We start from the raw sequence: 26,480 nt of genomic DNA on the forward strand, positions 1-26,480 counted from the left end.
ACAAAATATGTGTATGGTTTACATTGCACATGGGTACCTGTTTTCCTCCATCTGGTGTACTAAATTTAAGGATATTTTGGTTTACCAACTTTAACTAAACTTTTTCCTGATTAACCCCCTTTTCATAAACTTAAAACTAAAAAGTTTAAAATGAGGTGATTTATCTCAAATTACTGGACTGTCATTAACAGCCAGCACTGCTATTCATAATTTATAATACTACACCTAAATATATCAAAACCCTTCAAATCATTGGATGTTAAATATGTTAAATTTTAATGTGTCTCTCTTTTGCTATTCATTGTACTGTATGTATGTATTTTTATTCTGGTTGGAGTAATGTTATATGGATTGTGCTATTTTCTTATTTTGCACTGGCATTTCTGTTGAGCTGTGGAATCTATCCAGTTGTAAATAAACAGCAGATTCATTGTAAAGCAATAGTATAGCTGCATTGAAAAGCAAATGTAATTTTCTCTTTGGATGAATAAATACCAACAGAGATGTGGAGCATCAACTTTCCAGTCATTTTTGCAATGAATCAGTGTGGACTTGTGTCTGCAGAGAGAGCAGGAGCCTCAGAAGAAAGCATGACTATACATGAAAACACTTTGCAGGTTTAACCCTGAGGTGCTTTCTGAATACTTAACAGTGTCTAGGTCACATGACTGTAAAATATGTCAAACCACACTGAACTGAAACACTGAATATTTCTGAACCACACTGAGAAATGATACATTTCGAGAGTATTGACATGCACATCTGTTCTGGGTTATTTTAATGACTTTATAATTTTAAACAGATCAACATTTATATGACTCATCCTTATATGCATCCTCCTCAAATTTAATCAATAACAGTCATCATTTGCACTCATTAATGGGCTAATATGCCCATTAATGAGCAAATTCACCAACCAAGAACTTTACTTAAATAACCCATTTGTATTTAAAAGGTATTAAATATGTGAACTTGAATTATAAGAAAATGAGGAAACTATGCAGTGATATATGAGAAAGATTACACATGTTGCCTAAGATATGCGGTGTGGTTAAAATGGGAGGGTTGAAAAACATAGTTAGGGCCCGAGTACTAGTCTGCGAAGGCCCTGTTGTAATCACTCCATTTATTTGCATTTGAATTTGTTAATTTGTGAAAAGAAAATTACTTTTTAGTAAAATATATTGACACTATCTCATCAATCACTGTAATGAGAAACAATATAAAGACATTGTGTCCTCATTTCAAACTCTGCTGCCACCCTGTGGTTCAGTTCCAGCAAAATAAAATCATTTTCCACCGAGTGACCTATAGGGACCCCCTTTGTTTGACATTTGGCCTCATTGTGCAGAAAGGCATGGAAGCAATAGATCTCATTATATGCATCAACAAATGTCTAATAGCGTCCCATTACTTATTGATCACTGACAGCCGCATTGCACGTCAAGTCTGGATCACAGTCTCATTTCTTATTAATGAGAGCATCGGGGTTGTCAACATGTAGGGTTTAATAATTGAGTAGCGATATTGTATTTTCAAACTTGCATTTAACACATGCTGTGAGAAGCGAGCTCAAATAAGGTAAACAGCTGCTAACATTGTGTGTACGCTTGACAAGAGAAATAGGTCAAAGATTTTAAATTAATCAGGCATTTCATCATTTCAGAAAGCATTATTATCAGCATTAAAATTAAAACTGCTTGTTTACCAAGGACTAAATTAGAGCTATATGTTCTGTCTGGCATTTAAAAAACAAACAAACAAAAAAAGAACAGTGCCTTGTAAATAATATTCATACAATATAATATTGTCATAAGTCAAAATGACACTCAGGTAATTCACACTAACTCAATAAACACACACTAACAGAAAGAAGAACTATAGATCAATATCCTCATCTCATGTGTATAGCAGCAACATGATGGCTCATCATTCATTGCTGCTAAATGCGTCATAAGGTTGCATTAATCATTCCCACCACACAGGTAGAGTAAAGCCTTCTGGTAATCTCCAGCTGTGTCTTCCTGTAAAGAGAAAAAAAAAGAAGAAGAAAAAGAGTCTCATTTAATTTGGGAGGTTGAACATTCATTTATCTACTCTTGTATGTTCGTTTTAGAAATGACTGAATTCTTTTCATTTAATTTAAGTACTGACAGAGTTAGTTTTGCCCAGTAACAGATTGGCGACCTGAGAAAATTAATGGAGATTACAGGGAGTGCAGAATTATTAGGGAAGTTGTATTTTTGAGGAATAATTTTATTATTGAACAACAACCATGTTCTCAATGAACCCAAAAAACTCATTAATATCAAAGCTGAATGTTTTTGGAAGTAGTTTTTAGTTTGTTTTTAGTTTTAGCTATTTTAGGGGGATATCTGTGTGTGCAGGTGACTATTACTGTGCATAATTATTAGGCAACTTAACAAAAAACAAATATATACCCATTTCAATTATTTATTTTTACCAGTGAAACCAATATAACATCTCCACATTCACAAATATACATTTCTGACATTCAAAAACAAAACAAAAACAAATCAGCAACCAATATAGCCACCTTTCTTTGCAAGGACACTCAAAAGCCTGCCATCCATGGATCCTGTCAGTGTTTTGATCTGTTCACCATCAACATTGCGTGCAGCAGCAACCACAGCCTCCCAAACACTGTTCAGAGAGGTGTACTGTTTTCCCTCCTTGTAAATCTCACATTTGATGATGGACCACAGGTTCTCAATGGGGTTCAGATCAGGTGAACAAGGAGGCCATGTCATTAGTTTTTCTTCTTTTATACCCTTTCTTGCCAGCCACGCTGTGGAGTACTTGGACGCGTGTGATGGAGCATTGTCCTGCATGGAAATCATGTTTTTCTTGAAGGATGCAGACTTCTTCCTGTACCACTGCTTGAAGAAGGTGTCTTCCAGAAACTGGCAGTAGGACTGGGAGTTGAGCTTGACTCCATCCTCAACCCGAAAAGGCCCCACAAGCTCATCTTTGATGATACCAGCCCAAACCAGTACTCCACCTCCACCTTGCTGGCGTCTGAGTCGGACTGGAGCTCTCTGCCCTTTACCAATCCAGCCACGGGCCCATCCATCTGGCCCATCAAGACTCACTCTCATTTCATCAGTCCATAAAACCTTAGAAAAACCAGTCTTGAGATATTTCTTGGCCCAGTCTTGACGTTTCAGCTTGTGTGTCTTGTTCAGTGGTGGTCGTCTTTCAGCCTTTCTTACCTTGGCCATGTCTCTGAGTATTGCACACCTTGTGCTTTTGGGCACTCCAGTGATGTTGCAGCTCTGAAATATGGCCAAACTGGTGGCAAGTGGCATCTTGGCAGCTGCACGCTTGACTTTTCTCAGTTCATGGGCAATTATTTTGCGCCTTGGTTTTTCCACACGCTTCTTGCGACCCTGTTGACTATTTTGAATGAAACGCTTGATTGTTCGATGATCACGCTTCAGAAGCTTTGCAATTTTGAGACTGCTGCATCCCTCTGCAAGATATCTCACTATTTTTGACTTTTCTGAGCCTGTCAAGTCCTTCTTTTGATCCATTTTGCCAAAGGAAAGGACGTTGCCTAATAATTATGCACACCTGATATAGGGTGTTGATGTCATTAGACCACACCCCTTCTCATTACAGAGATGCACATCACCAAATATGCTTAATTGGTAGCAGGCTTTCGAGCCTATACAGCTTGGAGTAAGACAACATGCATGAAGAGGATGATGTGGACAAAATACTCATTTGCCTAATAATTCTGCACTCCCTGTATACTGACATGTGGGTAGCTCAGGTGTTTGGCTCTCCTACTCCTCCTCTCCACATGTCAGTTTGTCCTTGAGTAAAAGCATTTAACTCAACATCAACATCCTCCAGTTAGTCACATGTCCCAGTGTCTTTTGGCAGCTTCACAAATGCTACTAACATTTAGCTAATCGAAGCTAAAGCTATAAACATATATGAGCTTTCCTTCCACATTGACTTCAACTTCTGCTGATCTGATGTTACACAGAGTAAGGTAGAGAGTGTCCAGTTTGAGTTAACCACAGCACCTTTTCCCCCTGACACGTGCATTGATATCAATGCAGATTTTCTGCCATCAAAAGTCCCATTTTTTTCATCTGTTATCTCAAAATATCAAGTTAATAACTGCAACTGTTGACAAAAAACCTTGAAATGTTGATGTTACAGATATTTTATCTAGAGCATTCATGTTCTTAATGGTCAGCTAACCTGTCCATCCATTGTCTTAACTGCTTATCTAATCCTGATTGGAAGGAAGGCTCGAGCCAACCCCAGCTGTCATCGAACAAACGGTGAGGTGGGACACCATAGACAAATCGCCAGGCCATCACAGGGCTATGTCACCTAGGTACTGCTGTAAATAAATAAATACAGCAATAAAATATCAATTTACTTTGCTTCTCTGAGCAAAATGCTACATGGCTATCCAGCTAGCTACCATGTGTTATACCATACCATACTTATGGTGGAATGGTTTTATAAGCTTGCACGTTATTTATCATCCCAGAGATTTTCATGCAGACAGTTGAATTTAAAGTTTACTAAGCAACAAAACATCAAAAATATAACAGAAATGCCAACTGTTTGGCAAATCTCTCAAGTCTAGAGTCATGCTCCAGCATGCTTGATGACTCTCTCTCTCTTCATGTTCTTTGCCTCCTCTGGATCTTTTCCTATTTTGCTGGGAAATATTTCCACAGGTACTCAAGTTCTGCTACCATCAGTCATTTCCTCTACTGAGGCAAAGCTAGCCGAGGTGACTATAATAATAATAAACTTTATTTAAAAAGCACACTTAAAACCAAGGGTATGCCAAGGTGCTTAACAAGTAACATAGAGAATAAAAGGAAGATAACAGAAATAGGACCAAAGCAAGTACTAGGTATGCAAGCAGATAGCTGTCACTGATACATAGGAACAAACAAGGAATTAAATGAGCATAAAAGTGCATAATAATAAATCATAAAAGAAATGTTAACTAGAGGGAAAGGCAAGATTGAATAAGTGGGTTTTTAGTCGTGATTTAAACAGTGCAATAGAATCAGAGGCGTGGATATCAATTCCACCGTACCGGGGCAGCCAGTGCAAACGCACGGTCACCCCGAGATTTCAGCCGAGATCTAGGTTGCGGCAGAAGTAGTTGAGTGGCAGATCTAAGTGTTCTAGCAGGAGTATGCGGCCTGAGAAGTTCACTAAGATAACTCGGTGCTAATTTATCAATAGTTATGAACGTAAGGAGTAATATTTTAAATTGAATACAGTACTTTATGGGCAGCCAGTGCAAGCCAGCTAGAACAGGAGTAATAGAGCAAAATTTCCTTGTACCAGTCAAGAGGCAGGACTGTTTGCAGTCTAGGAAGAAGAGAAGAGGGAAGACCGTAGTACAAGGAGTTACAATAATTCAACCTGGAGGTCACAAAAGCATGAATAAGCTTCTCCAAGTCCTCATGCGGAACATAATACCTAGCCTTAGAGATAAGGCGCAGTTGGTGGAAGCTAGATCTCACTACAGCAGAGACTTGCTCATCGAGTTTGAGCGAGCTATCCAGCAGTACACCTAAGTTACTGACATAGTCACAGGAAGAGCTAGCAAAGGGACCCAGGGCAGCACAAAGCTGGACACGAGGGATTTTACTGTTGAACACCACAATCTCAGTCTTCTTATCGTTTAAAACGAGGGAATTACTCAGGAACCATTCTTTGACCTCACGCATGCATTCTTGAAAGTAGTGCAGGGACACAGCAAGGTCGTCAGTAAGTTCAAAATAGATCTGTATGCTGTCGGCGTAACAGTGGAAGACGATATTGTATTTTTCAAAGATTACGCCTAGAGGGAGCAAATACAATGAGAAAAGAATAGGGCCTAAAACTGACACTTGAGGTACACCACAACACACCGGAGCGGAGGAAGAGGAGAAGGTGCCCAAGTTAACCGAAAAGGACCTGTCAGCGAGGTATAATTTAAACCAGTCAAGGGCAGCGCCTCTAATACCCACAGTGTGCTCAAGTCTTAATAATAAGATGTTATGGTCCACCATATCAAAAGCTGAAGAGAGGTCCAATAAAACTAGGACCATAGAGTGTCCAGTATCAGTAATTACAAGAATATCATTAAGAACTCTAACCAACGCCGTTTCAGTGCTATGCAATGGCTTAAAGGCAGATTGAAATTTCTCAGCAATATTGTTCGTGTCCAAGTATGCCTGGAGCTGGGAGAGAACTAGTCTCTCCAGGATCTTGGACAAAAACGAAAGCTTAGAGATCGGTCTGTAGTTTAAAAGGTCATAACAGTCTGTTTCTTTTTTTTAAGAATCGGGTGGACTACAGCACGCTTAAAAGCCAAAGGAACACAGCCTGAGAGCAAGGAAAAGTTCATAAGAAATACGATACTAGGTCCAATTACATCAAAACAGTCCTTAGCTATGCGAGATGGAAGAATGTCAAGCACAGTATTGGTGTTATTCATTTGATCAACTAGCCGCTTAAGAGACAAAAGTGACACAGGCTAAAACTGGTGGAAAGTTGAAATGCACTCAAGAATGGGGAGAGGACATGGGGAAGGGAGGACTTAAGAGATGAGACCTTCTCTAAAACGTGAATTTGAAATCGCTCACAAAGAGCCTGAGAATAAGGTAAAGGCATGTCTGGGCAAGGGTTAACCACTGAGTTAAAAATTCTAAATAAGGTGCGGGGGTTATGACCATTGGCCCGGATGATTTTGGATAAGAAAGACGCTTTGGCCATTTTAGCAGCACTTTGGAGTTTTAAGCGGCTAGTCTGTAGCATGTCGTAAGAAACCTGAAGTTTATCTTTTTTCCACCTTATCTCAGCGCGCCGACACACGCGACGTAGAGCGCCCGTAGTGTCATTAAGCCAACACTGAGAATAGGTTCTAGGGCGATTCATTTTAATAGGGGTGTTGTGCCAAGAAGTGATTGCCTGCCAAAAACTGATTTCCAATGTTTCCGTGTGTTTTTTATGTGTAATATTGTTACGTATGTTGCTAAATAGACTTCGGTGAACAGGTATTGCAAAGGGGTTAAATACACAATTTAAAAAAATTACCTGTTTATCAATTATCTTTGTAGCTGTGTTATTGTACTTAATTATAATCAATCAGCTTCCTTTTGTCCACTTAAAATATGTTTACAGAACTATTTTTGCATTTGTTGCAATTTCAGCTGTCCTCTTGGCCAGACTACTCTTAAAAGAGACATTTTTAAAGCAAACAAGAATTTTTTTTTTTTTAACTGCATAAATAAAGGATACATAAAAGTCACTGCCAAAAAGTGATTGCGGCTTCTACCTCGTTACGGGAATGTCGTTTGTTGGTCAAGATGACTTGATATAATTCATGAGGGATATATTTGACATATGTTTCACATATTGTAGATCAACAAGTTATTTATAGCAGTTTAAATACAAGCAATCAGTTTTTGGCAGACAATCACTTTTTGGCACAACAGGGGCAAGAGTATCAAGGATAGAAGAAAATAACGATAGCAAGGTATTAGCACAGTCATCAACCGAGCGAAATGAACAACAGTCGGGAGTGACAGATGCAGAATCCAAGAAAGACATAGAGAAGTTTGACACCGCTTCAGCATTGATTACACGTAGTGGGCGAAGGGGAGCCGCAGGATGTAGTTCGTTAGTACATAAGCCAGTATCAAATATAACTTGGAAATGATCTGAGATCCCAGCGTCACTTATATCCATGATACAAATGAAATAAGTGCTTCCTGCATAATCGAGACGTTATTTTCAGGACAATTAATACTCTGCATTATACAGTACTGCTTACAGCGATCCACTCTAATTACTCATGGTTGATTATTATTCAATACACATTAGATTACACCATCCATGTTTACATCATATTGATAAGGAAAAGCAAAGTTTGATATCACTTTATAATCACTCCTCATTGAAAACTTCCATTGAAACTTTAGCACACTGTCCTTTAAAGGAGACCTATTAAGCTTTTTTATTTTCTCTCATATAAATACAGTTACAATGGTGGACGCTAGGGTGTAAGCCTAAGTATAAGCAATGAGCCAAAAGCTTAAAATAGCTTTTGACTTTAGAATAAAAATGTAAAGCCTTAAATAAGCTTAGTTAAGGCTTTACATTTTTATTCCACTTTTAATGTCAGGCATCCATGGTTGGTTGGTATTTTTTTGTCAGAAAATATTCAAAAAGCAAGTCTCCAAGTCATAATTACGGCTTGTATGTTGAAATTATCATTATTTACATGTTAGACACCATTAATTGTGGCAACTACTGTGTGACATAAACGTGCTCTTATAATAGCAGGAAAAGCACAGGCGTAATTAATGTCATTAGCTTTATGTAGCTCTGATTCATTTGGAAGGCAAAGTGAATAGTACACAGTACGGGGACTGTGAACATGCAGAATGAATTATAAATTATTTAAAAAGTGGAGAAATTGTAGAATAACTGCCATAATTAAGGAAAAAATGAACTCTGGTGAACTGTAAAAAATATATAATATATTTATTCAAGATTATTTCATAATGTGTTATTATCTATTCAGTACTGGCCATTTAGTTCTACAGGAGGATCGTAATAACTCTTCAATGGAGGAACATCTGGCATTAGGAGAACAGATTATTCACTTCATCTGGTGTGAAAAGAAGGGAAGCACACTGAGGGAGACATTTAAAGTAAATCACTAATCCCCACTCCATCACTGCACTGACGTGAGTAGTGTACAGCCATCATATCCATAGTAAACCCAGCTGGTGCTCTAAAGTCATGCAGAGGGACAGATGAGTATATTTAGCAGAATATGGAGACAACTGAGGAAAATTACATTTTACAGAAATGTGTTATTCTTCTGAAGTAATAGACTATTCAGTATGTTTCATTAAAAAAAAGAGCACAAGGGAATGAACAGAAATCCTGAGGGGGCTGAAGCAGTACCTGAATGGTGGTGTACAGAGACTGTCCGTATATCTTCTTGAAACTGCCTCTGATGTCCAACATGTCCACCTCACTCCTGGACACCATTATCCTCATCAGAGTGTCGTCATCAGTTCCAGCTCGCTAAATACACAGAAAGAAAGAAAGAAAGAAAGAAAGAAAGAAAGAAAGAAAGAAATCTGCTAACTGAGGCCAGTAGAGTCTGAGATATAGCTCTGGGGTCTTTGCAATTTCTGTGGCATTGCGTGGTCTAACACTGGGTTGGAGCACCAAATCACAGCAACAGTTGCCTCAATGCACTTTATATTGTAAGGTAAAGGCCCTATAATAATACTCCTGGAAAGATTGGCAACTGCCTCACATGTTTTCTTTATATTAACAGTCTTTATCATTCTAGATTATAGACTTCAGTTTCTTTGTAAACAGCTTTTTAACCCTTTACTGATTGATGGGCAGCAACAATGACTTCTCTAGAGTTATTGCTGATGTTGTTCATTCTTAACATTTTGTTAACATTACATTTCTAAACAGAATTTTAAACATGCTGATGATCAGCTGATCAAGTGATTTTGATTAGCAGTAGCTGGCTGCTACAATAAGGGTGTACTTACTTCCGCCTACACGGCTTTAGCATTTTGGCTTTTTTGTGTTAAATTTCCACACGCTGAATGATGTCATGTGGTGATCCTCAGAGGTTCTGATGACTATAACTTCAGAATGGAAGGTGTACTTTCTTTCCCAAAATCTACAGTTATTACACAGTGAACCTTTAGTTTGCACTTCAAATATTAATTCAACATTTCGGAAAAAAATGCTTGTACATTTTCTTGCCCAGAGTTGAAAGGCAGGTTCAGGCCTCTTCCAGGTTAGTTAAGCTTTTAAACTATATCACTGTAAACACCATTTTGTTTTGGGTTTTTTTTTTTTTTTTTTTTTTTTTTTTTGCTGTTTAGATGTAGAAAACAGCCTTTTAGTTTACTGGAAAATGACTACACAGTCACTCCTTGATTTGACTTCACTTTTGTTGCCCTATTCATTCTAATGCAACAGCTTGTATTGTAGCTACTCTTCTGATTTGAATTTAAAGTCTTCTTAATATATTGATATTCTCATATTTGAGCAAGACTAACATGAAAATAATTTGCTGAAGCATCATGGAGGGTTAAAAATGTCACCAACACTAACCTCAAAATCTAATGTAGTCAAGTTATCTTTTTTGACAGATTTAACTTTGTTAAGATTGTTATTTATTATATACATATCATATATTTTACAGGTGAGTGATCGGTGAGTATTTTCATTAATTAGACTAGAGCGATGTGATAATGAGACATACCCTCATAGATTTATATAGTCTCTCAGCAAAGAAGTTTGGGATGCTCCCGGCACATTTCACTGTGGAGGAAAAAGACAAAAACTGATGAGGCTATGTGCAAGACTACATTTTTTGCAAAGTTAAGCTGACACTGTCTGATGTTCACTTTTTGCTATCAAGTGTTATCTTCTGTCATATTTTATTCAAAATTTCTTGAAAGAAAACCCCATCCAGGGATATTCTGATTACTTGTCCCCGTATGTGACGCCTAAATTATCACCCAGATAAATTGCGGCTCTTACCAACAGCCAGCAGCAAGTTCTCCAAATTCCCAGTGGTCTCGCCTCTAATGCTGTCCTCTATGTCAGAGCCAGAAAGCTTCTTGTAGGCAGCAAATACTGCAAAATAACCAAAACAGCCACAGTGACAGACACTCATACATCCTCATTAGAGAGAAACACATCAAGCAATTTTCAACTTGAACCTGTTTTTACTTCAGGGCAAAAAATATGTCAGTTTCAGCCCTTAGATGATCTCTTTGTGCACAATACGAGTGTTTTGGTGAGTTTACTGGATTACATTTTTTTATTGCATTTATATAAATCTACCTGGCACAGTGTGTAACAGTAATTGACCATCCCTTGTTAAATCATGAATTAATTGTGATTAACCACATTTTTTGGAAAGTCAAGTTCAGTTTCACTAGCCACACCCAGCCTGATTACTGTCAGTCCTGTTGAATCAAGAAATCACTTAAATATAACCTGTCTGAGAAAATGAAGTAGGTTAGAAGATCTCACATCATCCCACAATTTAAAGAAACTCGAGAAGAGATAAGAAACAGTGACAGAATGCTGGCAATCATGGACAATGACTCCCACCCCCTCCATAACACACTGGAAATCTGAAGAGCAGCAACAGGTTCCTTCAACCTTGCTGTCTGAGGGAACGTTATAGGAGGTCGTTCCTTCCTGCTGCTATCAGACTCTCTAATTCATCCATACAGTATTAATTGCACCTCAATGAACCCTGTCTCTTTTGTACACCATGACATTTTTGCACACATACTTTTATATATATGTATATTTATGTTTATATGTATGCTATATCTCTATATTTATCTATTCATCTTAATATTTATCTATCATAACTGTTTCTACACTCACATTTTATGAGTACTTGTTGTTTGTTGTATATTTGCTGCTATGACAACTCAATTTCCCTCTGGGATTAATAAAGTTTCTCTCATTCTCCGATTCTGTTTCTGAAACAAAGTCATTGACTTCTGTTAGTAAATCGGTTACAAAGCAAGACTTTCTAAGACTTTCAGACTCCAGTGGACCATGGTGTGAACCATGATCCACAAACTGAGAACATTTTGCACTATCTACCAAGTTACTCTAAGAGCGCACTGACAACTCATCCAGGAGGTCACAAAAAAAACCCCAAACAACACCCAAAGAACTGAAAACCTCACTTGTTTTAGTTAAGGTCAGAGTTCATGATTCAACAACAAGGAGGAGACTGGGTAATCATGGCATCATGCCTATGGGAGAGTTCTAAGATGAAAACTATTGTTAATCAGAGAGTACACAAAGGCTCGTCTCATGTCTGCCATTTATGATCCCCAAGACTTTTGGGAAAAAAATTTGTAGACTAACAAGACAAAGGTTGAGCTTTATGGGAGTTTTGAGTCCCATTACATCTGGTGCAAAACTAACAGCATTGTATAAAAATAACACCATACTAACAGTCAAATGTGGTGGTGGTAGTGGGATGGCCTGGGGCTGCTATGCTGCTTCAGGGCCTGGACAACTTACCCAAACTCCATCAATGGAACCATGAATTTTGCAATTCTACAAAGAAGAGTGGGTCAAAATTCACAAAATGTGTCCATAGTGATGTGAAAGGCTCATTGCCAATTATTGCAAATGCTTGACTGTTGTTGTTGTTCTCAAGGATGGTACAAGTAGTTATTATCTCCAATAAATCCAAGATCTATTGGAGATCACGGTCTGGTTTTCATTAGTGGAGAGAAGGTTGAACAAGTGACAACTTTAAGGTTAAAACTGTCTCTAGTGCCATTACTGAATGGTAATAGGTGAAATTGTAAATAAGTGTTTATATGTGTGTGTTATTGTACATGACGTGTTCCTCTCGATTCTCCAAAGTAAATTTCTGTCAAGGAAGACAATAAAGGCTAATCTAAACTAATTGGCACAGATACAGAGGCATCAGTGTAAACTGAAATAACTGACATATTCCTGGTGTACCTCACTGCCTCATCAGTTAAAAAGTTGAATGTTGACGCAAATGCAAAAGAGACTGTCCCAACCACAAAAAAGACACAGATTGTCTGTTGTTTACTTAACTCTTTCCTGATAAACAACATATTGCAGTTGTGGAGCAAGTTAGTAGCTTTTCGCCTCTTAATGAGGACCACAATTTTTAGAGTTCAGAGAATAGGTCAGCATACGTGTTTGAACAGGTTTATATCCACTGTCATATGTTATATTGGTTTAATTGTGAAATTAATATGTTACTTTGTATTTTATCTTAGTATTGCTGCGTCATTTTACTAAACCAAACTTGTCTACATTTTTTATTTTAATAAAAAAAGTTAAAGTTACTAGATCAGAAAAACTGTGAAACGAGCAGTCAAAGTAATTTGATAGAAACTTGCCAACAACTGACTTTTAAAAGACTTGCTAAAGCACATCGATCGGTTTGTTGTTTGCTCACATCTGACTAAACCATTGCACTTTCTACGCTCTCAACTTACTCTCCACAATCTGTGCTGTTTAAGCATGCTTCACTGATATTTCCTGCACATTTTCTTACACTTTGACTTTTTTGTTTTCCTTTTTTTTTTTTCAGTGTTTGTCTTACACAGCATATCACGACATCCAAATGGGCTGGCACAGGCAAACTGGCAAACTCACCTTTTCTGAGATGTTCAGCGCTCCTGTTGCCCAGAATTGTGATAAATTTTTCCTCATCTGTGCCAAACTTTCCCTCACCAGCAGCATACAAGTCCTGTAATGGAAGACACACACACACACACACACACACACACACACACACACACACGTTAAGAAATGACAGCCTTGTACTGTGCCAAATCAACAATGTCTTTTCCCCCTATTTGTTATTATAAAGAAAATCTAGATTTCCTGATTTTATGTCCTTCACCAAACGAAGGTTTTTGCTTTTTTTTTTTTTTCTATCCTTGCTCAGAAATATTTTATCATATGATCAAATACCAAAATAATAACATATTCATATGAGTAATTTATTATTGCTTTTTAATGAATTAGCATTGCTTATTTCTCCTAATTTGATCACAGAGTGGCTTAACAACGCTCTGGTGTTATGAGTCAAGACGGACTGCTAGTCATGATAATTTGGTGTGTGTTTAGATACATGTTATTGAATGTTAATGTCTGCTACATGTAATGGTTTTAAAACAAGATGCCATAATTACACACACCTCTGTATGTCTAATGCCAACTTTTGGTGCAAGTATAGGAAGTAATACAAATTATATCAGTGTGTAAAGTTCCCCTTGAGGCACAGACTTTCCATTTCCTTAAACTTAAACAGACTTATTGAATATGTGGAAAACTGTATATTTATAGTGATACCCCAATGTCTATCTATTAAACATCATGCAGTGAGCTTAGCACACATACTGGACATGTGGAAACAGTTAGACTGTGTCTCTCCAAAGGTAACAAAATCCGCCTCCCTACACCTCAACACCTCACACATTATTTATCCAGTACAAAGATCGAAGTGTGTACGTGACAGTTCAATAATTTACTGCAGGGGATATGTGCAGGACTTTTTGGTAGAGAGCTATAACTTCTTGGAATCTTCACTGGGTGGCTGGAAATCAATACTAGTTGAGAAATAATCCTTATTTTTTATTTATTACATTTTTTTTTGCCATGTTAAAAATGATCTTCTAAGCCTCCCTATACCTTACCCAAAAAGTTAATTCTGTTGATCTGGATGTATTGATTTCAGTCGGAGAAACGTTTCGTCACTTATCCAAGTGACTGGGATGAGTGACGAAATGTTTAAAGTAATCCCTGTTGACCCTTTAATGGGCTTTGGTGAGATGCCTCCATTTATTCTTTCTCTGAAACAACCCATTTTATCTCCTCCTATTTAAATTAACCTTGTTCTGATAGGCAAACAGTGAGTGTCTGCAGTCGTAGAACATGGTGGAGGCTCTGTCATGGTTTGGGGCTTTATTTCAGCCACAGGTGTTGGAGATTATTGAAATTAATGGAATGATGAATTATTAATGCAGAGAAGAACCATTAGATTCTGATCCAGCATGCAATACCAGCTGATAACAACAACTTAATTTTTAAACATGACAATGATCCCACACTGCCAGGGCAGTAAAAGCATGCATAGATAGAAAAAACACACAATGGAACACTATTATGGGCATTGACCGCTCGCAGGAGAGCCTGGACAGCAACATTATTGAAGCAGTGTGGGATCATCTTGATAGAGAACAGAACAAAAAGGCAGCCGACCTCCAAAGAAAAGCTTTGAATATCTTTCAAGAAACCTGGGCAACTATTCCTGAAGGCTACTTAAAGAAATTACAAGAAAGCTCAGGCTGTGTTAAAACATGGTCAAATATTGACTTTCATCCTTTTTAGAATAGCATAAGCTCTGTTTTTGTCATATATGTTCCACATTTCAATAAATTGCTGCACTTATTTCCCATTTTCAAGTAAAATATTAAGAAATGAAGTGTAACTCAAGACTTTTTCAAAGTACTGTATACAAAAAATAAGGAAAACATAGTAGTCCTGTAAAAACAATGGAATTAGACATAAAAAAATAAAAAAAACCCGGCTCGATTAACACCAGTGTAATTGGGTAATAATAAAAACAGTGATTTCTTGTTAATGTAGTGTTGAAGTTGCTTGAATTCGCTGGACAAACTCACAAAGCTAAAGTGGAAAGCCAGCTCTTGCCATGTGTATTTTTATCTCATGTTCTTCCTTCTTACCTTAGCGTCTTTCTCGATCTTTTCCTCGTCTACTCCCTCCTCCCTACTCCCCTTTGCAGCCAGATGAAAAAAAGAGAGGTAGGAAACCAGACAGGTACAAAGACAGGTGGACAAACATAGAGTAAAGTAGGTCAGTGTGGATGGAAACATGGTGCGCTCAGACCTCTCAACCCAGGTAACATCTGAACACCTAATTAAATGATCCCTCAAATCTACAAGAACCATGAAAATTACTTTTCCTTCTGTATAAACATCACATTAAAGAAACTAAATGTGCTGTCATCCCCCTCCCCCTTTCCAGCCTACACGTCTCATGACTTTCTAATGGCATCACTGTAGGATCTCATTATCAGGAAAAGAAACATAAGTCTTTCCAGCAGTGCCCTTCTTTACCTGCAGCAGGATCACCAGCAGTTTCTGATAGTGCCCTGAGGTGTCACCACAGATATCCTTCTCCAGCTTTCCGCCAAACTCTGGAGGAAAGAAGAGAAGGGGGTCAGACGATTGCTTACAGTTCCTGTTCACGACAGTTGCTAATGATTTCAGTCGACCTTAGTAGGCTGTCCTCTGTTTTGCAGGATGAGCCATGAGAGGAGAGATTTGATTAGTTGACTAAGGGTCTATGCTTTCGTCCAGATCAGATAAACTGCATTCTCTGCCTTGGGCCATTTGAGCCTTTGTTATCACATATTTTCCATCACGGTTTGTTGTAAGTCACAGCTGCTATGTTAGAGACCTTTCATTAAAGTGTGACAGGTGATACAGAGGTGCAGTGTGTTTATTACTCGGATGACAGAACATATTACACTGAAAATAAAAAGGATCAGCACCACGCTATGGGCTTTAAATAAGCATGGTACTCTAGAGAAAAGAGGAGATATTATAAATCTATATGAATAAAGAAACTATATACACGATATACTGTTATTTCTGTACTATGCAGTAAATTGACAATAGGCACGCCATCATAGGTTTGGGACTAAAATACTTGAGGGAGGGGTTTGCATTAGGATGGGCATTTAATGTAAAATCTGTTACAACTCAAGTATGCAGATCCATCTGCTGTGGTGAGCCCTTGGGAATGAGCCCAGACCTTTATTTTACTAGCAGGCATGAGTGCCTGTGCATTGCTCCTATGCAGCTTGGATATCCAAGCTGTATACCCTTGCTTGCTACCCTCAGCTAATAACTTAGCACTCAACCATCTTGTCTAAATATGGTCACTTCTGGCTTTTGTGGTGTCCAAAATGAATGTTTTGGCTTCGAAATGTGAATTTCTTATTCACAGTTGTCTTATAAAATCTATGTTTGCTTACAGAGTCATAAGGATAAAGCGATTCAAAATTGTCCTGTGTACTCTAATGTAGATCCCCAAGTTTCCTACACAAACATCATATAAATTTAACGAAGATTTGGAACAAATTAAACTGAGTGAGAAGTTGGACAACTTGGAATTGTAAGCACAAGGAAAGGCCAGATAATTTTCAGCTAACTCAGCCTATTAGCTAATTAGCAAGTCAGTGTAATCCTTAAACGTGTGATAGACTCACAGCCTATCTAGTGTACCCCGCCTCTCACACTGTTACACACTGTTCCTGCTACTAAGTGACCCTGAATGGAATAAGCAATTAAGAAAATGGATGGATCGAATTTCATCTCTATAGTTTTAAGACAATTAATTACCTATAAAAAAAAAAAATCACTCCAGACACAGACTGGGTATCTTGATTTTGAATATTTGAAGGCCTCGTAGGCGCGCACACACACACACACACACACACACACACACACACACACACACACACACCCTTTTGTAACAACAGTAACCCTACACATTGAAAAATGATGACTTGGAAGTGGCATAGTCATCTTAGTTCTTTTATAAACTGTTGTGTTTTTTTCAGCGCCCCCAAAAAACTTGTGGGCATGGGCATGTAACTAAATTACGTTTGGTAAGTTCTCATTTTCCACTAATAATCCAAACTGGATTCTTTTAATTATGACTCATTTCCTCGTTGTTATTTTTAACTGTGACAATTATAACCAATTAAGCTTTAATCAAAACATGATCTTGACATTAATCAAATCCCCTTTGTGCCAAAAACTATCAAAACATTAATGGCAGTTTACTTTTAAAAAGTAAAAAGCTATAAAGCTTTTAAAGGCGCAGATATCTTCTGCCAGTGCAGTGCCAGTAAAACAAAACATCTTAATGCATTCTTCTAGATGCGTCATTATTTGTAGTAGTCACAGTAACCATGTTTGTCTGTTTTTCTCTGCCTCTTCATCAGTGGAGTGTTTTACCTTTCTTGTACACTTTGGTGATTTCTTTAATCTGCTCGCCAGTCCTTGAGGCCAGGATCTCAATTAGCACTTCATCTTCAGTCCCGGCACCCTGGGAACCCGACGCATGAGATAAATGGAGTCAGTGTGAAACAATATCCATATCTGTTCAATATTAAATTTTAGTACATGTTTATTATACATTAGGTTATATCATTGATTAGTAATATGAAAAAAAGAAAGCCTAAAAGTCGATAAAGAAAAATATAGAAATAATAAAAGATGTACAACTTGAGAGCATAGCAGAGTTAAAAGGTTTGCAATTAGAGAACGAATAGGTTCAATACTAAAGAGAATTATCTTTGACGTTCACTTCTCTATGCTGCAATTAACCTTACAGCAAGACTGTCTGGCAAACCTAACTAATGGAGGAGTGGGTGTGATAGGAATGTTGAGGCCAAGTCCTAAATGCTTTGCTCTCACTTTGACTAAACACTTCATTTGCACATGGGTAATGCAAATGTAAATGTGTCTGAAGAATAATGAGACAGAAAAAAAATTTCATTTGTAAATCATATGAGAATCTGAGAGTTTGCTAAATGTTTTTCCCTCATGCAATTCCCTTCTAACTTTATGAGCCTCCTGTGACCTGAAAAAGAGCACTCATAAAATGTCTGAAATGTCTATAATATAATATGTCCAGTTTGATCTGACATCTTTTTTCATTTGAGTTTCACTGAAGGTACAAAAGATAGATCTAATGGACTACAATGCTCCAATGCTGCAAAACAAAATGTTTGCAGGAGATATAGAGAGAAAGCTTAACCAATTTAAAGATATCTGTATATGAATTTTTGGAATATATTGGCAAAAGAAAAAAAGAGTTATGGTATTTGAGACGTTCTAGATTCTAGTTTTAGTCTGTTTGAATTTAAAATTGTATTGACAATTTAACAAACTGTCAAATCTGCAATCTCAAAATATTGAGCTACGGTCTGCCAACGAGTTAACTATGAATTAACTTTAAATACAATTATGTGCATTCATCAAGTGCATGGAACCGAAAGTCTTGGCTATTATTGATTATCAGTCATTCATTGTCTGGATGTCACCAAAACCCCCTGAATCATTAGGCATTACCCCCTGCAGCTAAGTCATCAGATGACAGTTTCAATTTTACTGTAACAATGAAAACAAAAAGGCTAAAACCACCATGTAGTACCTGTGACAAAACACAATAAGTCTTTTGTGCCTGAATTTAATTGTTTTGTCCTTGCCTTTGTTCTCAGTTTTAAACATGTCTTAGTCATGGCTACATTGTCTGAAGTCTAAAGCAAGCTGCTGAATACAAACAAAGTAATCTGAAAGAAAAGAGCTCTGCAATAAGCTGACAAACTCAAAGCCAGCAGTATGATCACCTTATGCAGTCATCACAGCTGCTACTGCTATCAAACTGTGGTGAACTTCCAGCAAACTTTTGACAAACAGGTCCAATATTATTCTTGTCATCCACAAACTCTGGATAAATGTTATAATTTTAACAAATTTAATTCAATTTATTAATTTTAACTCTTAGATAAATATAATGTCTCCACTAGCTATTTGTTGCTGGACAGCCTAGAGTTTAACATTTTTCTACTTCAGCTATTATTACATTAATACATAATCATAGTTTCTTAATCTAGGAAGTCTAAAAGGGGCATTAGAAACAACAAATATGTATGAATTAATGAGAAATAAATAATACTTTAGTGGTTGCATGCATTATTATGGTATTCTTTTGAAAATTTGCTTGTTCAAAATATTAAAGACTTACAAAGACTGCATTTTCATTATATTTCTGTTTGATTCAGATATATGAATTAGCAGACCTACAAAAACTGAATAGTCAGATAATAAGAAGTATGAGTAATGAGTTTTTAAATGGCTGATGATCACTTTGGCTGTCAGTACAAGTGCACTCCCACTAATTTTAGAAGCACCCTAAACTATTGTGTTCTGGAAACGAGCCCTGGCTATTGGTTGAAAACAGCTGCTTCCTGCTGTTGGAGTCGAGCTTGATGATAGCATTGTAACATATCAGTAAATGTGATGTAATGCCAAAATGTTGATCTAAAAAAGAATGGGCATCAGAGATTGGTCTAAATGGTCTTTGTGGAGTTGTCAAGCAGCTTCTATCGCATACTGTTAACATAAAATAAAAGGTTTTGAACGTCATGTGGGAAAACAGATAATAATACATGTTAGGTGGCCTACCTGTTGGCCCAAAGATTTATAACGAAGCTGAGTTGAGTTAAGAGACTAGTAGCAACAGTGGCAGGAACTATTTTTTTATTATGTAGAAAGAGTTCCTGCCACTGTTGCTTTTAGTTAAAAAGACAAACTGGAAAAAGGTCCTTCTGGTGGCAAACATTTTACCTTTTCAACCAAACTTTTCAGAACACTTTTTCAGTAATGTTTGAGTTCCATTTATGTGGGCTAAAGAGAGGGAGGGAGCTGGTAGTGTGCATGATAGCTTACTAGCAATTATGTTTGCAACTCTTTTTTCATGTATTAGATGCTTTATTGCTAATGTTGAAACTCTGTGTAATGTAGATTAAAAAAATTAAACCTTTTCATCTCTTGTAGTTGAAATCTGTAAAGTGGCTTCAATATGAATATAGTGCATTGACTGAATAAAAGATGGACATAATCATAATGACATCACCTATTGGTTTGAGAAGCCACTGCATTGCTGAACAGTATTATTTTGTTTCTATGTACAAAGTGAATAATGAATAACAGCAAAACACACACATACACCAAAAATTGAAATTTCAGTGGTCCCTAATTTACTCATTTGTTTGTCTGGCTTTGAGAAGTTGAAATGTCTGTTGTCAACTATGAAGTGTTTCCTAATCAAACATTATTCAAAAAACATCACAATAAAAACGTAGGCTACATTCACATTTACATGAGACCTGTAACGTGGTTTAAGTTGTTACCTTGAGAGCGTTGTGCAGGAGAGTAGCATCATATAAGACAGATGGGGTCATCAGAGCCACAATAAGACTCTCAAACAGTCCACCGAGCTCAGATTTCAGTGCACTGACCAAGTCCTGTGGTCAAATAATTAATAATAATGAGAGGAGCTAAAACAGTAATAACTATATTGGTAACAGGGACATTTATATAAACCACACCAGATCCCAACATTAAAACCAGAAAAACAAGTTAAAAAACACAAAATGGCCATTCAGGACCTTGATGTGAAGAAGATGAGGGGAAAAAAAAATTACATCTCACTGCTTCGCTTATACTTAGAGTATTCAATGTGACCTGCAGAAGAGGAAAATATATTTACTTTGCAAATTACTCACAGCTGGCTTTCTCTAAATTGTTTTCTGCCTCCAATGATTTGTGCATTGCAGGAACCAAATGAACAACAGCATATACCATTGTTATTTGAGTATGTGGCTCTATTTGTGTACACAAAAACACCCACAGCACTGTGCTCATCCAAGTGCTCTTTGGAGAAGTCCAGAAATCACGAGTCTAGCTGAATACATTAGATATTAAGCAGAAATTCCCCATATTTCTGGATAACACAATCCATCTATTTGTTACCGTATTTTTTGTGTGTAGAACGAGTTAAATTTCTCAAGTCAGACTAATCAAATCCCTACAAAGAATGTGGAAAAAAGAAAATGACAGAGGATGTAATATTTTGTTCGGTTATATAGTAAAAAGTAGACTCGGGCTTCAGATATTTTTGCAGTTGAGCACAATTGTGTAATGGCGTCATGACATTTTAATACATCTCATAAAGATTCTCTGCAATACTGAGCAAAGCAAAAAGTCTCACGTTCTGGGTCATTTTGATAAAACACTGTAATATACAGAGCTATCCCTGGAGCTGTTTTGTGATACATCTATGCTCTCTCAAACTCCTCCATCTACTTATACTTGAGACAGAAAGAAAATTAGCTTTCAATCCACAGGTGGGCATAAAAAAATCTTCACTGTGTGACAGAACAGTGAGACTATGGATGCTTAAAATTCTGTCTAACTAGCTGCACTGAATTCTGCGCCATAGAGACTGGGGAGAACTGCCCTTCCTGCCACTTATTTGAGGACTGTTCAGTCTTGATCCAAAATCTTGCCCTTTAAATCACAGACTTAATGTTTTTGGCTGCCTTTTTGCTGTTAAAAATTGATGAACAGAAGACAGCCAATGGTGAAAAAACCAGCAAGATTCTATACTTAAGTAATATAACAATGTGAAAAAATTACAAGCAAAGGTCCTGTATGCAAAATTTCACCTAGTTAGGTGCACAAAAAGCAATGGAAATGTTATAAGTCATAAGGATTTATTCCTCTATCAGTTGTACCTGCTCCCTAATTGATTTAAGACAAAAAAAAAAATTAAATGAATGAGAGGTAAAACTTGAGGGGGTAGGGACAAATAAGTAAATACTTCAGCCTACTCCTTTTCAAACAAATAATGGAATGATATTTTGTAATGATTGTGAATGTTTGAAATGTTTGAAATAAAAATGAACTGAACTGAACTGATTAAATAGGTATTGGAGAACTCATCCAAGGAAAAGCTCAAAACTAATCAAGTGCAATATTGAGGTCTTTACTTAAGCACATTTGTTTGTATTTTGAACATAGCTAATTCATTCTTTAATAGCTTTAAAATGTGACTCTGACATGCTAGTGCAGTGCTTTGCACCGTCACCTCACAGCAAAAAGGTCCTTAAATTCAGGCTAGGGCCTCTTTGTTTTTTTTATTATTATTTTTAGTAAAAAAAAAATTAGTAAAATATAATGACTGTAAATTGCCTTCAGGTGTAAACGATAGCTGGAAGCTACGACACATTGTAGTCCCCTTTGTTTTGATGTCAAATAACACAGAAGCCCCAAGTACCCGCTGTTCAGAGTTTTAGTTTGTGAGGGGCAGCCAATCAGAAGACAGTTACCTTAAAGGAAGAGGAGCTAAACTGTATTTTTTGAGACAGAGAAAGTAGTGAGAGGTTGCATCAAGGCCCAATTTGACATAAATAAGGATTATTTTGAGTTGTGAAACACACACACAGCTGGAGTCTAAGACTAAATATACTGGGCTGGAAATGAGCATGAGAAGTGCATGTTAAATATACAATTCTTAAAACAGTCAAGATGTTACACATGCACAAACCTACTGTAGACAGATACTCATTTCTGGGCTTATTACTTGTGAGCCCAACACAGAAGCATGGTGCAGGAAGGTGGGGAGGCACATAACAGCTGACAGTGTGCAAGAGGTGGGGTACACTCATGACAAGACTAATACATCCCATGGTGAATGCAGAAAGACAGACAACTATTCACGCTCAGTGAAACACCTGCAGCATATTTAGAAGGATGATATATTCTCAGTCTTCAGTGCCTGGGGTGAAGTTGACCATCAGCCAGGTTGGTTTTGTGAAGTGAGGAATGCAGAGTGGATGGCACGACCTGTAATTGTATATCAGTTCTCTGTTTAATTCCTAGTGGCTCTTCTCACCTTTCCGTGGGCCTTTTTATATGCTGCCTTAATTTGCTGGCGCTGATCATTGCTGCGGGCTGTAAGAAGCATGAGGATGGCATCTTCATCTGTACCTGCACCAGAAATCATATAAACCTTAAATAATGTGTGGAAAATGACTCTGAAATCATCTGCAATGTGGGTCAAGACAAAAGAAGCTTTTCATTTCAAGTCTTTCTTTTCAAACACAACACAAATCCTTATTATGATAGCTTCCAGTATATCCTAACCTAAATGAGTCAGCCTGTTAGAGCATGAGATCAGGATTCAAAAGGATTGGCATGGCAGATGATCTAACAACCAATAGCTTTCTAAAGTCAACAGCACCTTAGTTTTAAAAAAAAAAAAAAAAAAAAGCTTTCAACTGTGCAAAGAATTCATTTTTTGTATTTATGGTCATCGCTGTGAAATGTTGCATACAATAGTTAATGTCGTATGACATGCTAGTGTCAATGTGAAATGAAAGTGAGCAGCAATACATTTAAGCAGGATACTGACCCATCCCTTTCATGGCCTTATGGAGGATTTCAGCATCATGTTTGGCATTGAAGTTGACGTAAGGTCTAACGCTGCCTCGGTATGCCTGTAGGAAGAGAGCAACACATGTAAGTAATAAAACATTTGTAACAAGCAAAGGTTTCCTTCATCTGTCTTTGTTAGTAACAACAGTTAGCATGCTGATGTGAATGCACTCATGTAAGTGCAAGTATGCATGCATTTTATATACCCAATACTCACTGTTGTTACACCCCAGACCAGGGAACCGGCGTGCGACATAAGGAAAATAAAAATAAGGAAAAAATGCCCCCCACACTCCCTGCTCTCAAGGAGGACGAACCAACAAAAAACAGCTACCACGGATTTTACAACAGCCAGTCAGTTTATTGAGTCCCAAAAGGTAGCAGGCATCAGGGTGAGCATGGCCAAAACAAACAAAAACTCTAGAAATGAAATGCAGCTGGCTTACCTTCACAGAAAACCCCAAATGAAAATTACAGGTGTCTTACCTGCCTCCCTAACCAAAAACAGGAGAAAAGGTTCCCAAAGAAAAATGGCTTCTCACCCCTACAGCTAACGAGTTAAAAAAGTATTGACAACTATTTACATCTATATACAACAAACTATTTACAACACGGGGGGAGATCACGACCATGACAAACTGAAACACAGGGCTTAAATACATAGAGGGAGCAATCAGGGAATGGACAACAGGAGGGAAACACAGCTGGGGCAAATCAGAACTGACGAGACAAGGAAGCGTAAACTGAACACACTGAGATAAGACAGACCTTCAAAGTATAACAGGAAACACATAACAGTCACGCCTAACACAAAACACTGACAACATTGGATCGTAACACTGTACTTTCACACATAGGTTATTACCAATTCTGGCTCGAATCATACATGAAAAAAAAACAATTATATTATTTTTTGTGCACCTATTGCACTTAAAATTAAATCCTTCCCAGATCAATTCTCAATTTAAAACCAATGGTAGTGCAGTAGTAGTGAATTAGTACAAGACTTTCATAACTTTAGCACCATTTCAGCTAGTCGGGTAGATGGTGCTTCATGCAATGCCCTTTTCTGGCAGAGAATAAAACTCCAGCAGAAATTTTTTATTCTGTGGGCATAAAAATTTTAAGATACTGAAAATTGCAAGCGACTGTTAGTAGCAGCACTATAAACTTTTGCCAAAGGCCATCAAAAACCTGCATGGGTTTAAATGTTGTCTAACCCAACAGTGAGGCAATACTTTAAGTAGAACCTAAATCAGGTCTGACTGCTGGTTTTTGTCAGCAGGTAATTTTAAAAAAAAAAGTGTTTTCATCTTACTTGGACGTGCACACATTCTTAACCCTCAGGGTCTGTTAAAAATCACCACCCTTTCAGCTTGTTAGTGGCCACAAGTGGCCACCTACAGATTAGGTCTATAATTTTTTATTATTTTTGTTTTTTTGCCATTTTTTTTGCATAAAGCTTTTAAGTAACTTCAGTTCTTTCCATAAATATAAAATAATTATTACTTTTTTATTTTTTAACCCTTTAAGCAAGGTGTTTATGTCCAGCACTTTTTATAAAATGAGCATAAACACAAATATAAACTCTCTAGAGGCAATAAGCTGGATATATTTTGTTCATTGTATCTAAAAACGTCACCTGCTGGAACATCAAATAAGACATTTAAGAGGATTACTGATGTAGATTTATATATATATATTTCACTGTGGATCATTATTCCTGTGTTTCTGACCTTTGTAATGACAACATTTTCAATATACCTCATTCACGACTAGACTATATGGTGGAATAAATAAATGGTTTTAGCCTTAGTTCATTTAGAAGTCATACCCAACCTCAAAATGTGGTTGTTTTATTCACTTATTTTAGTTTTTAAGTGAAGATGGAGTAGTCTCCTTTTTAAACCATCATGCAGTGCCATCTCCCAACTGTCTCTTGATGAAATTGTAAGCCAGTGGGGATACAATAGAGACAGGTGCCTGCAGTTTCCATGTACATGGTAATTCAATATGGTACAAACTAGACCACCATCATCAACTGAAACTGAGTTCTTTCTTCATGTCTCCTCATTAGACAGTCTGAGGTATCTCAGCACACTGATGGGGATAAAATCAAATCAAGGATATCAAATGAAGCTGCTGCTTCTCTTTTTGTGCCAATGTAAGTATACAGCGCAGGCATACTAATGTTTTTGTAATGAGTGCATCTTCACACAGAAACTCCTTTCGGTGAAATGAGGCTCATCAAAGAGTCAGGGTATCCACACACACCAAGTCTTCGTGGAAAAAGGAAATTGGAAAAATGAGAATTTAGCTAAATATATAGAGGGAAAAATAATTTAGGGCTACATGCAAGCCATTTGATTGAGCTATTTGTGATGGGCATCGTTTCAGAACGAATGTCACAGTGACTTGAAAAGGGAATGACCTTTCAAGAGTCAAGCCACACTTCATTACACAAAGAAAGTCCTAGAGCTGCAGCTTAACAGGAGGGATTCTTGGCACTTTGCATAGCTTCTCTTTTCACAGAGCACAAAACAATGAAAGGACACACTTACCATGCTTTTTTTTTAGTGATGATTGAAGATAATGGCTGTCAACTGAAAGGAAACGAAACAATTTAAAAAAATATTGAAACAAAGGCTTAGATTCACTGGATTTATTCAAAAAACAGTATAAATCGAGTGGAATTACTCAACAGTAACAAGTTTCTGTTCTTACCAACTGATGTCTGTCTTCTCCTCCACACAGATGATCTGGAGTCAGGTACGCTCTTTATTTTCTTCCCCCTAAAAC

General features: G+C 37.3%; 1 protein-coding gene across 1 annotated transcript; it reads right to left on the reverse strand.

Annotated features, from left to right (window-relative positions):
• Positions 1-824: 824 nt before the first annotated feature.
• Positions 825-26,480, reverse strand: anxa5a (annexin A5a). Its single transcript, XM_085380659.1, has 13 exons — positions 26,406-26,480; positions 26,243-26,284; positions 23,659-23,743; positions 23,140-23,234; positions 20,594-20,707; positions 17,631-17,721; positions 15,720-15,799; positions 15,327-15,377; positions 13,231-13,324; positions 10,591-10,686; positions 10,310-10,368; positions 8,974-9,096; positions 825-2,024 (listed from the first exon to the last, which is right to left on the reverse strand). Exons 2-13 carry the CDS (start codon positions 26,243-26,245, stop codon positions 1,965-1,967), a joined length of 951 nt encoding a protein of 316 aa, XP_085236785.1. The 5' UTR covers positions 26,246-26,284; positions 26,406-26,480; the 3' UTR covers positions 825-1,964.

The sequence above is a fragment of the Rhamphochromis longiceps genome, linkage group LG2 (genome assembly GCF_057381845.1).
Source record: "Rhamphochromis longiceps isolate RC_006_pf linkage group LG2, R_longiceps_female_GT1.1, whole genome shotgun sequence".
NCBI classification, from domain to species: Eukaryota; Metazoa; Chordata; class Actinopteri; order Cichliformes; family Cichlidae; genus Rhamphochromis; species Rhamphochromis longiceps.

Coding starts and splice junctions, on each gene's coding strand:
- anxa5a (XM_085380659.1), bottom strand. Junction 10,687..13,230: donor CGCTGAACATCTCAGAAAAG/GTGAGTTTGCCA, acceptor GTTATTTTGCAG/TATTTGCTGCCTACAAGAAG. Junction 9,097..10,309: donor GACTATATAAATCTATGAGG/GTATGTCTCATT, acceptor CTGTGTATTTAG/CGAGCTGGAACTGATGACGA.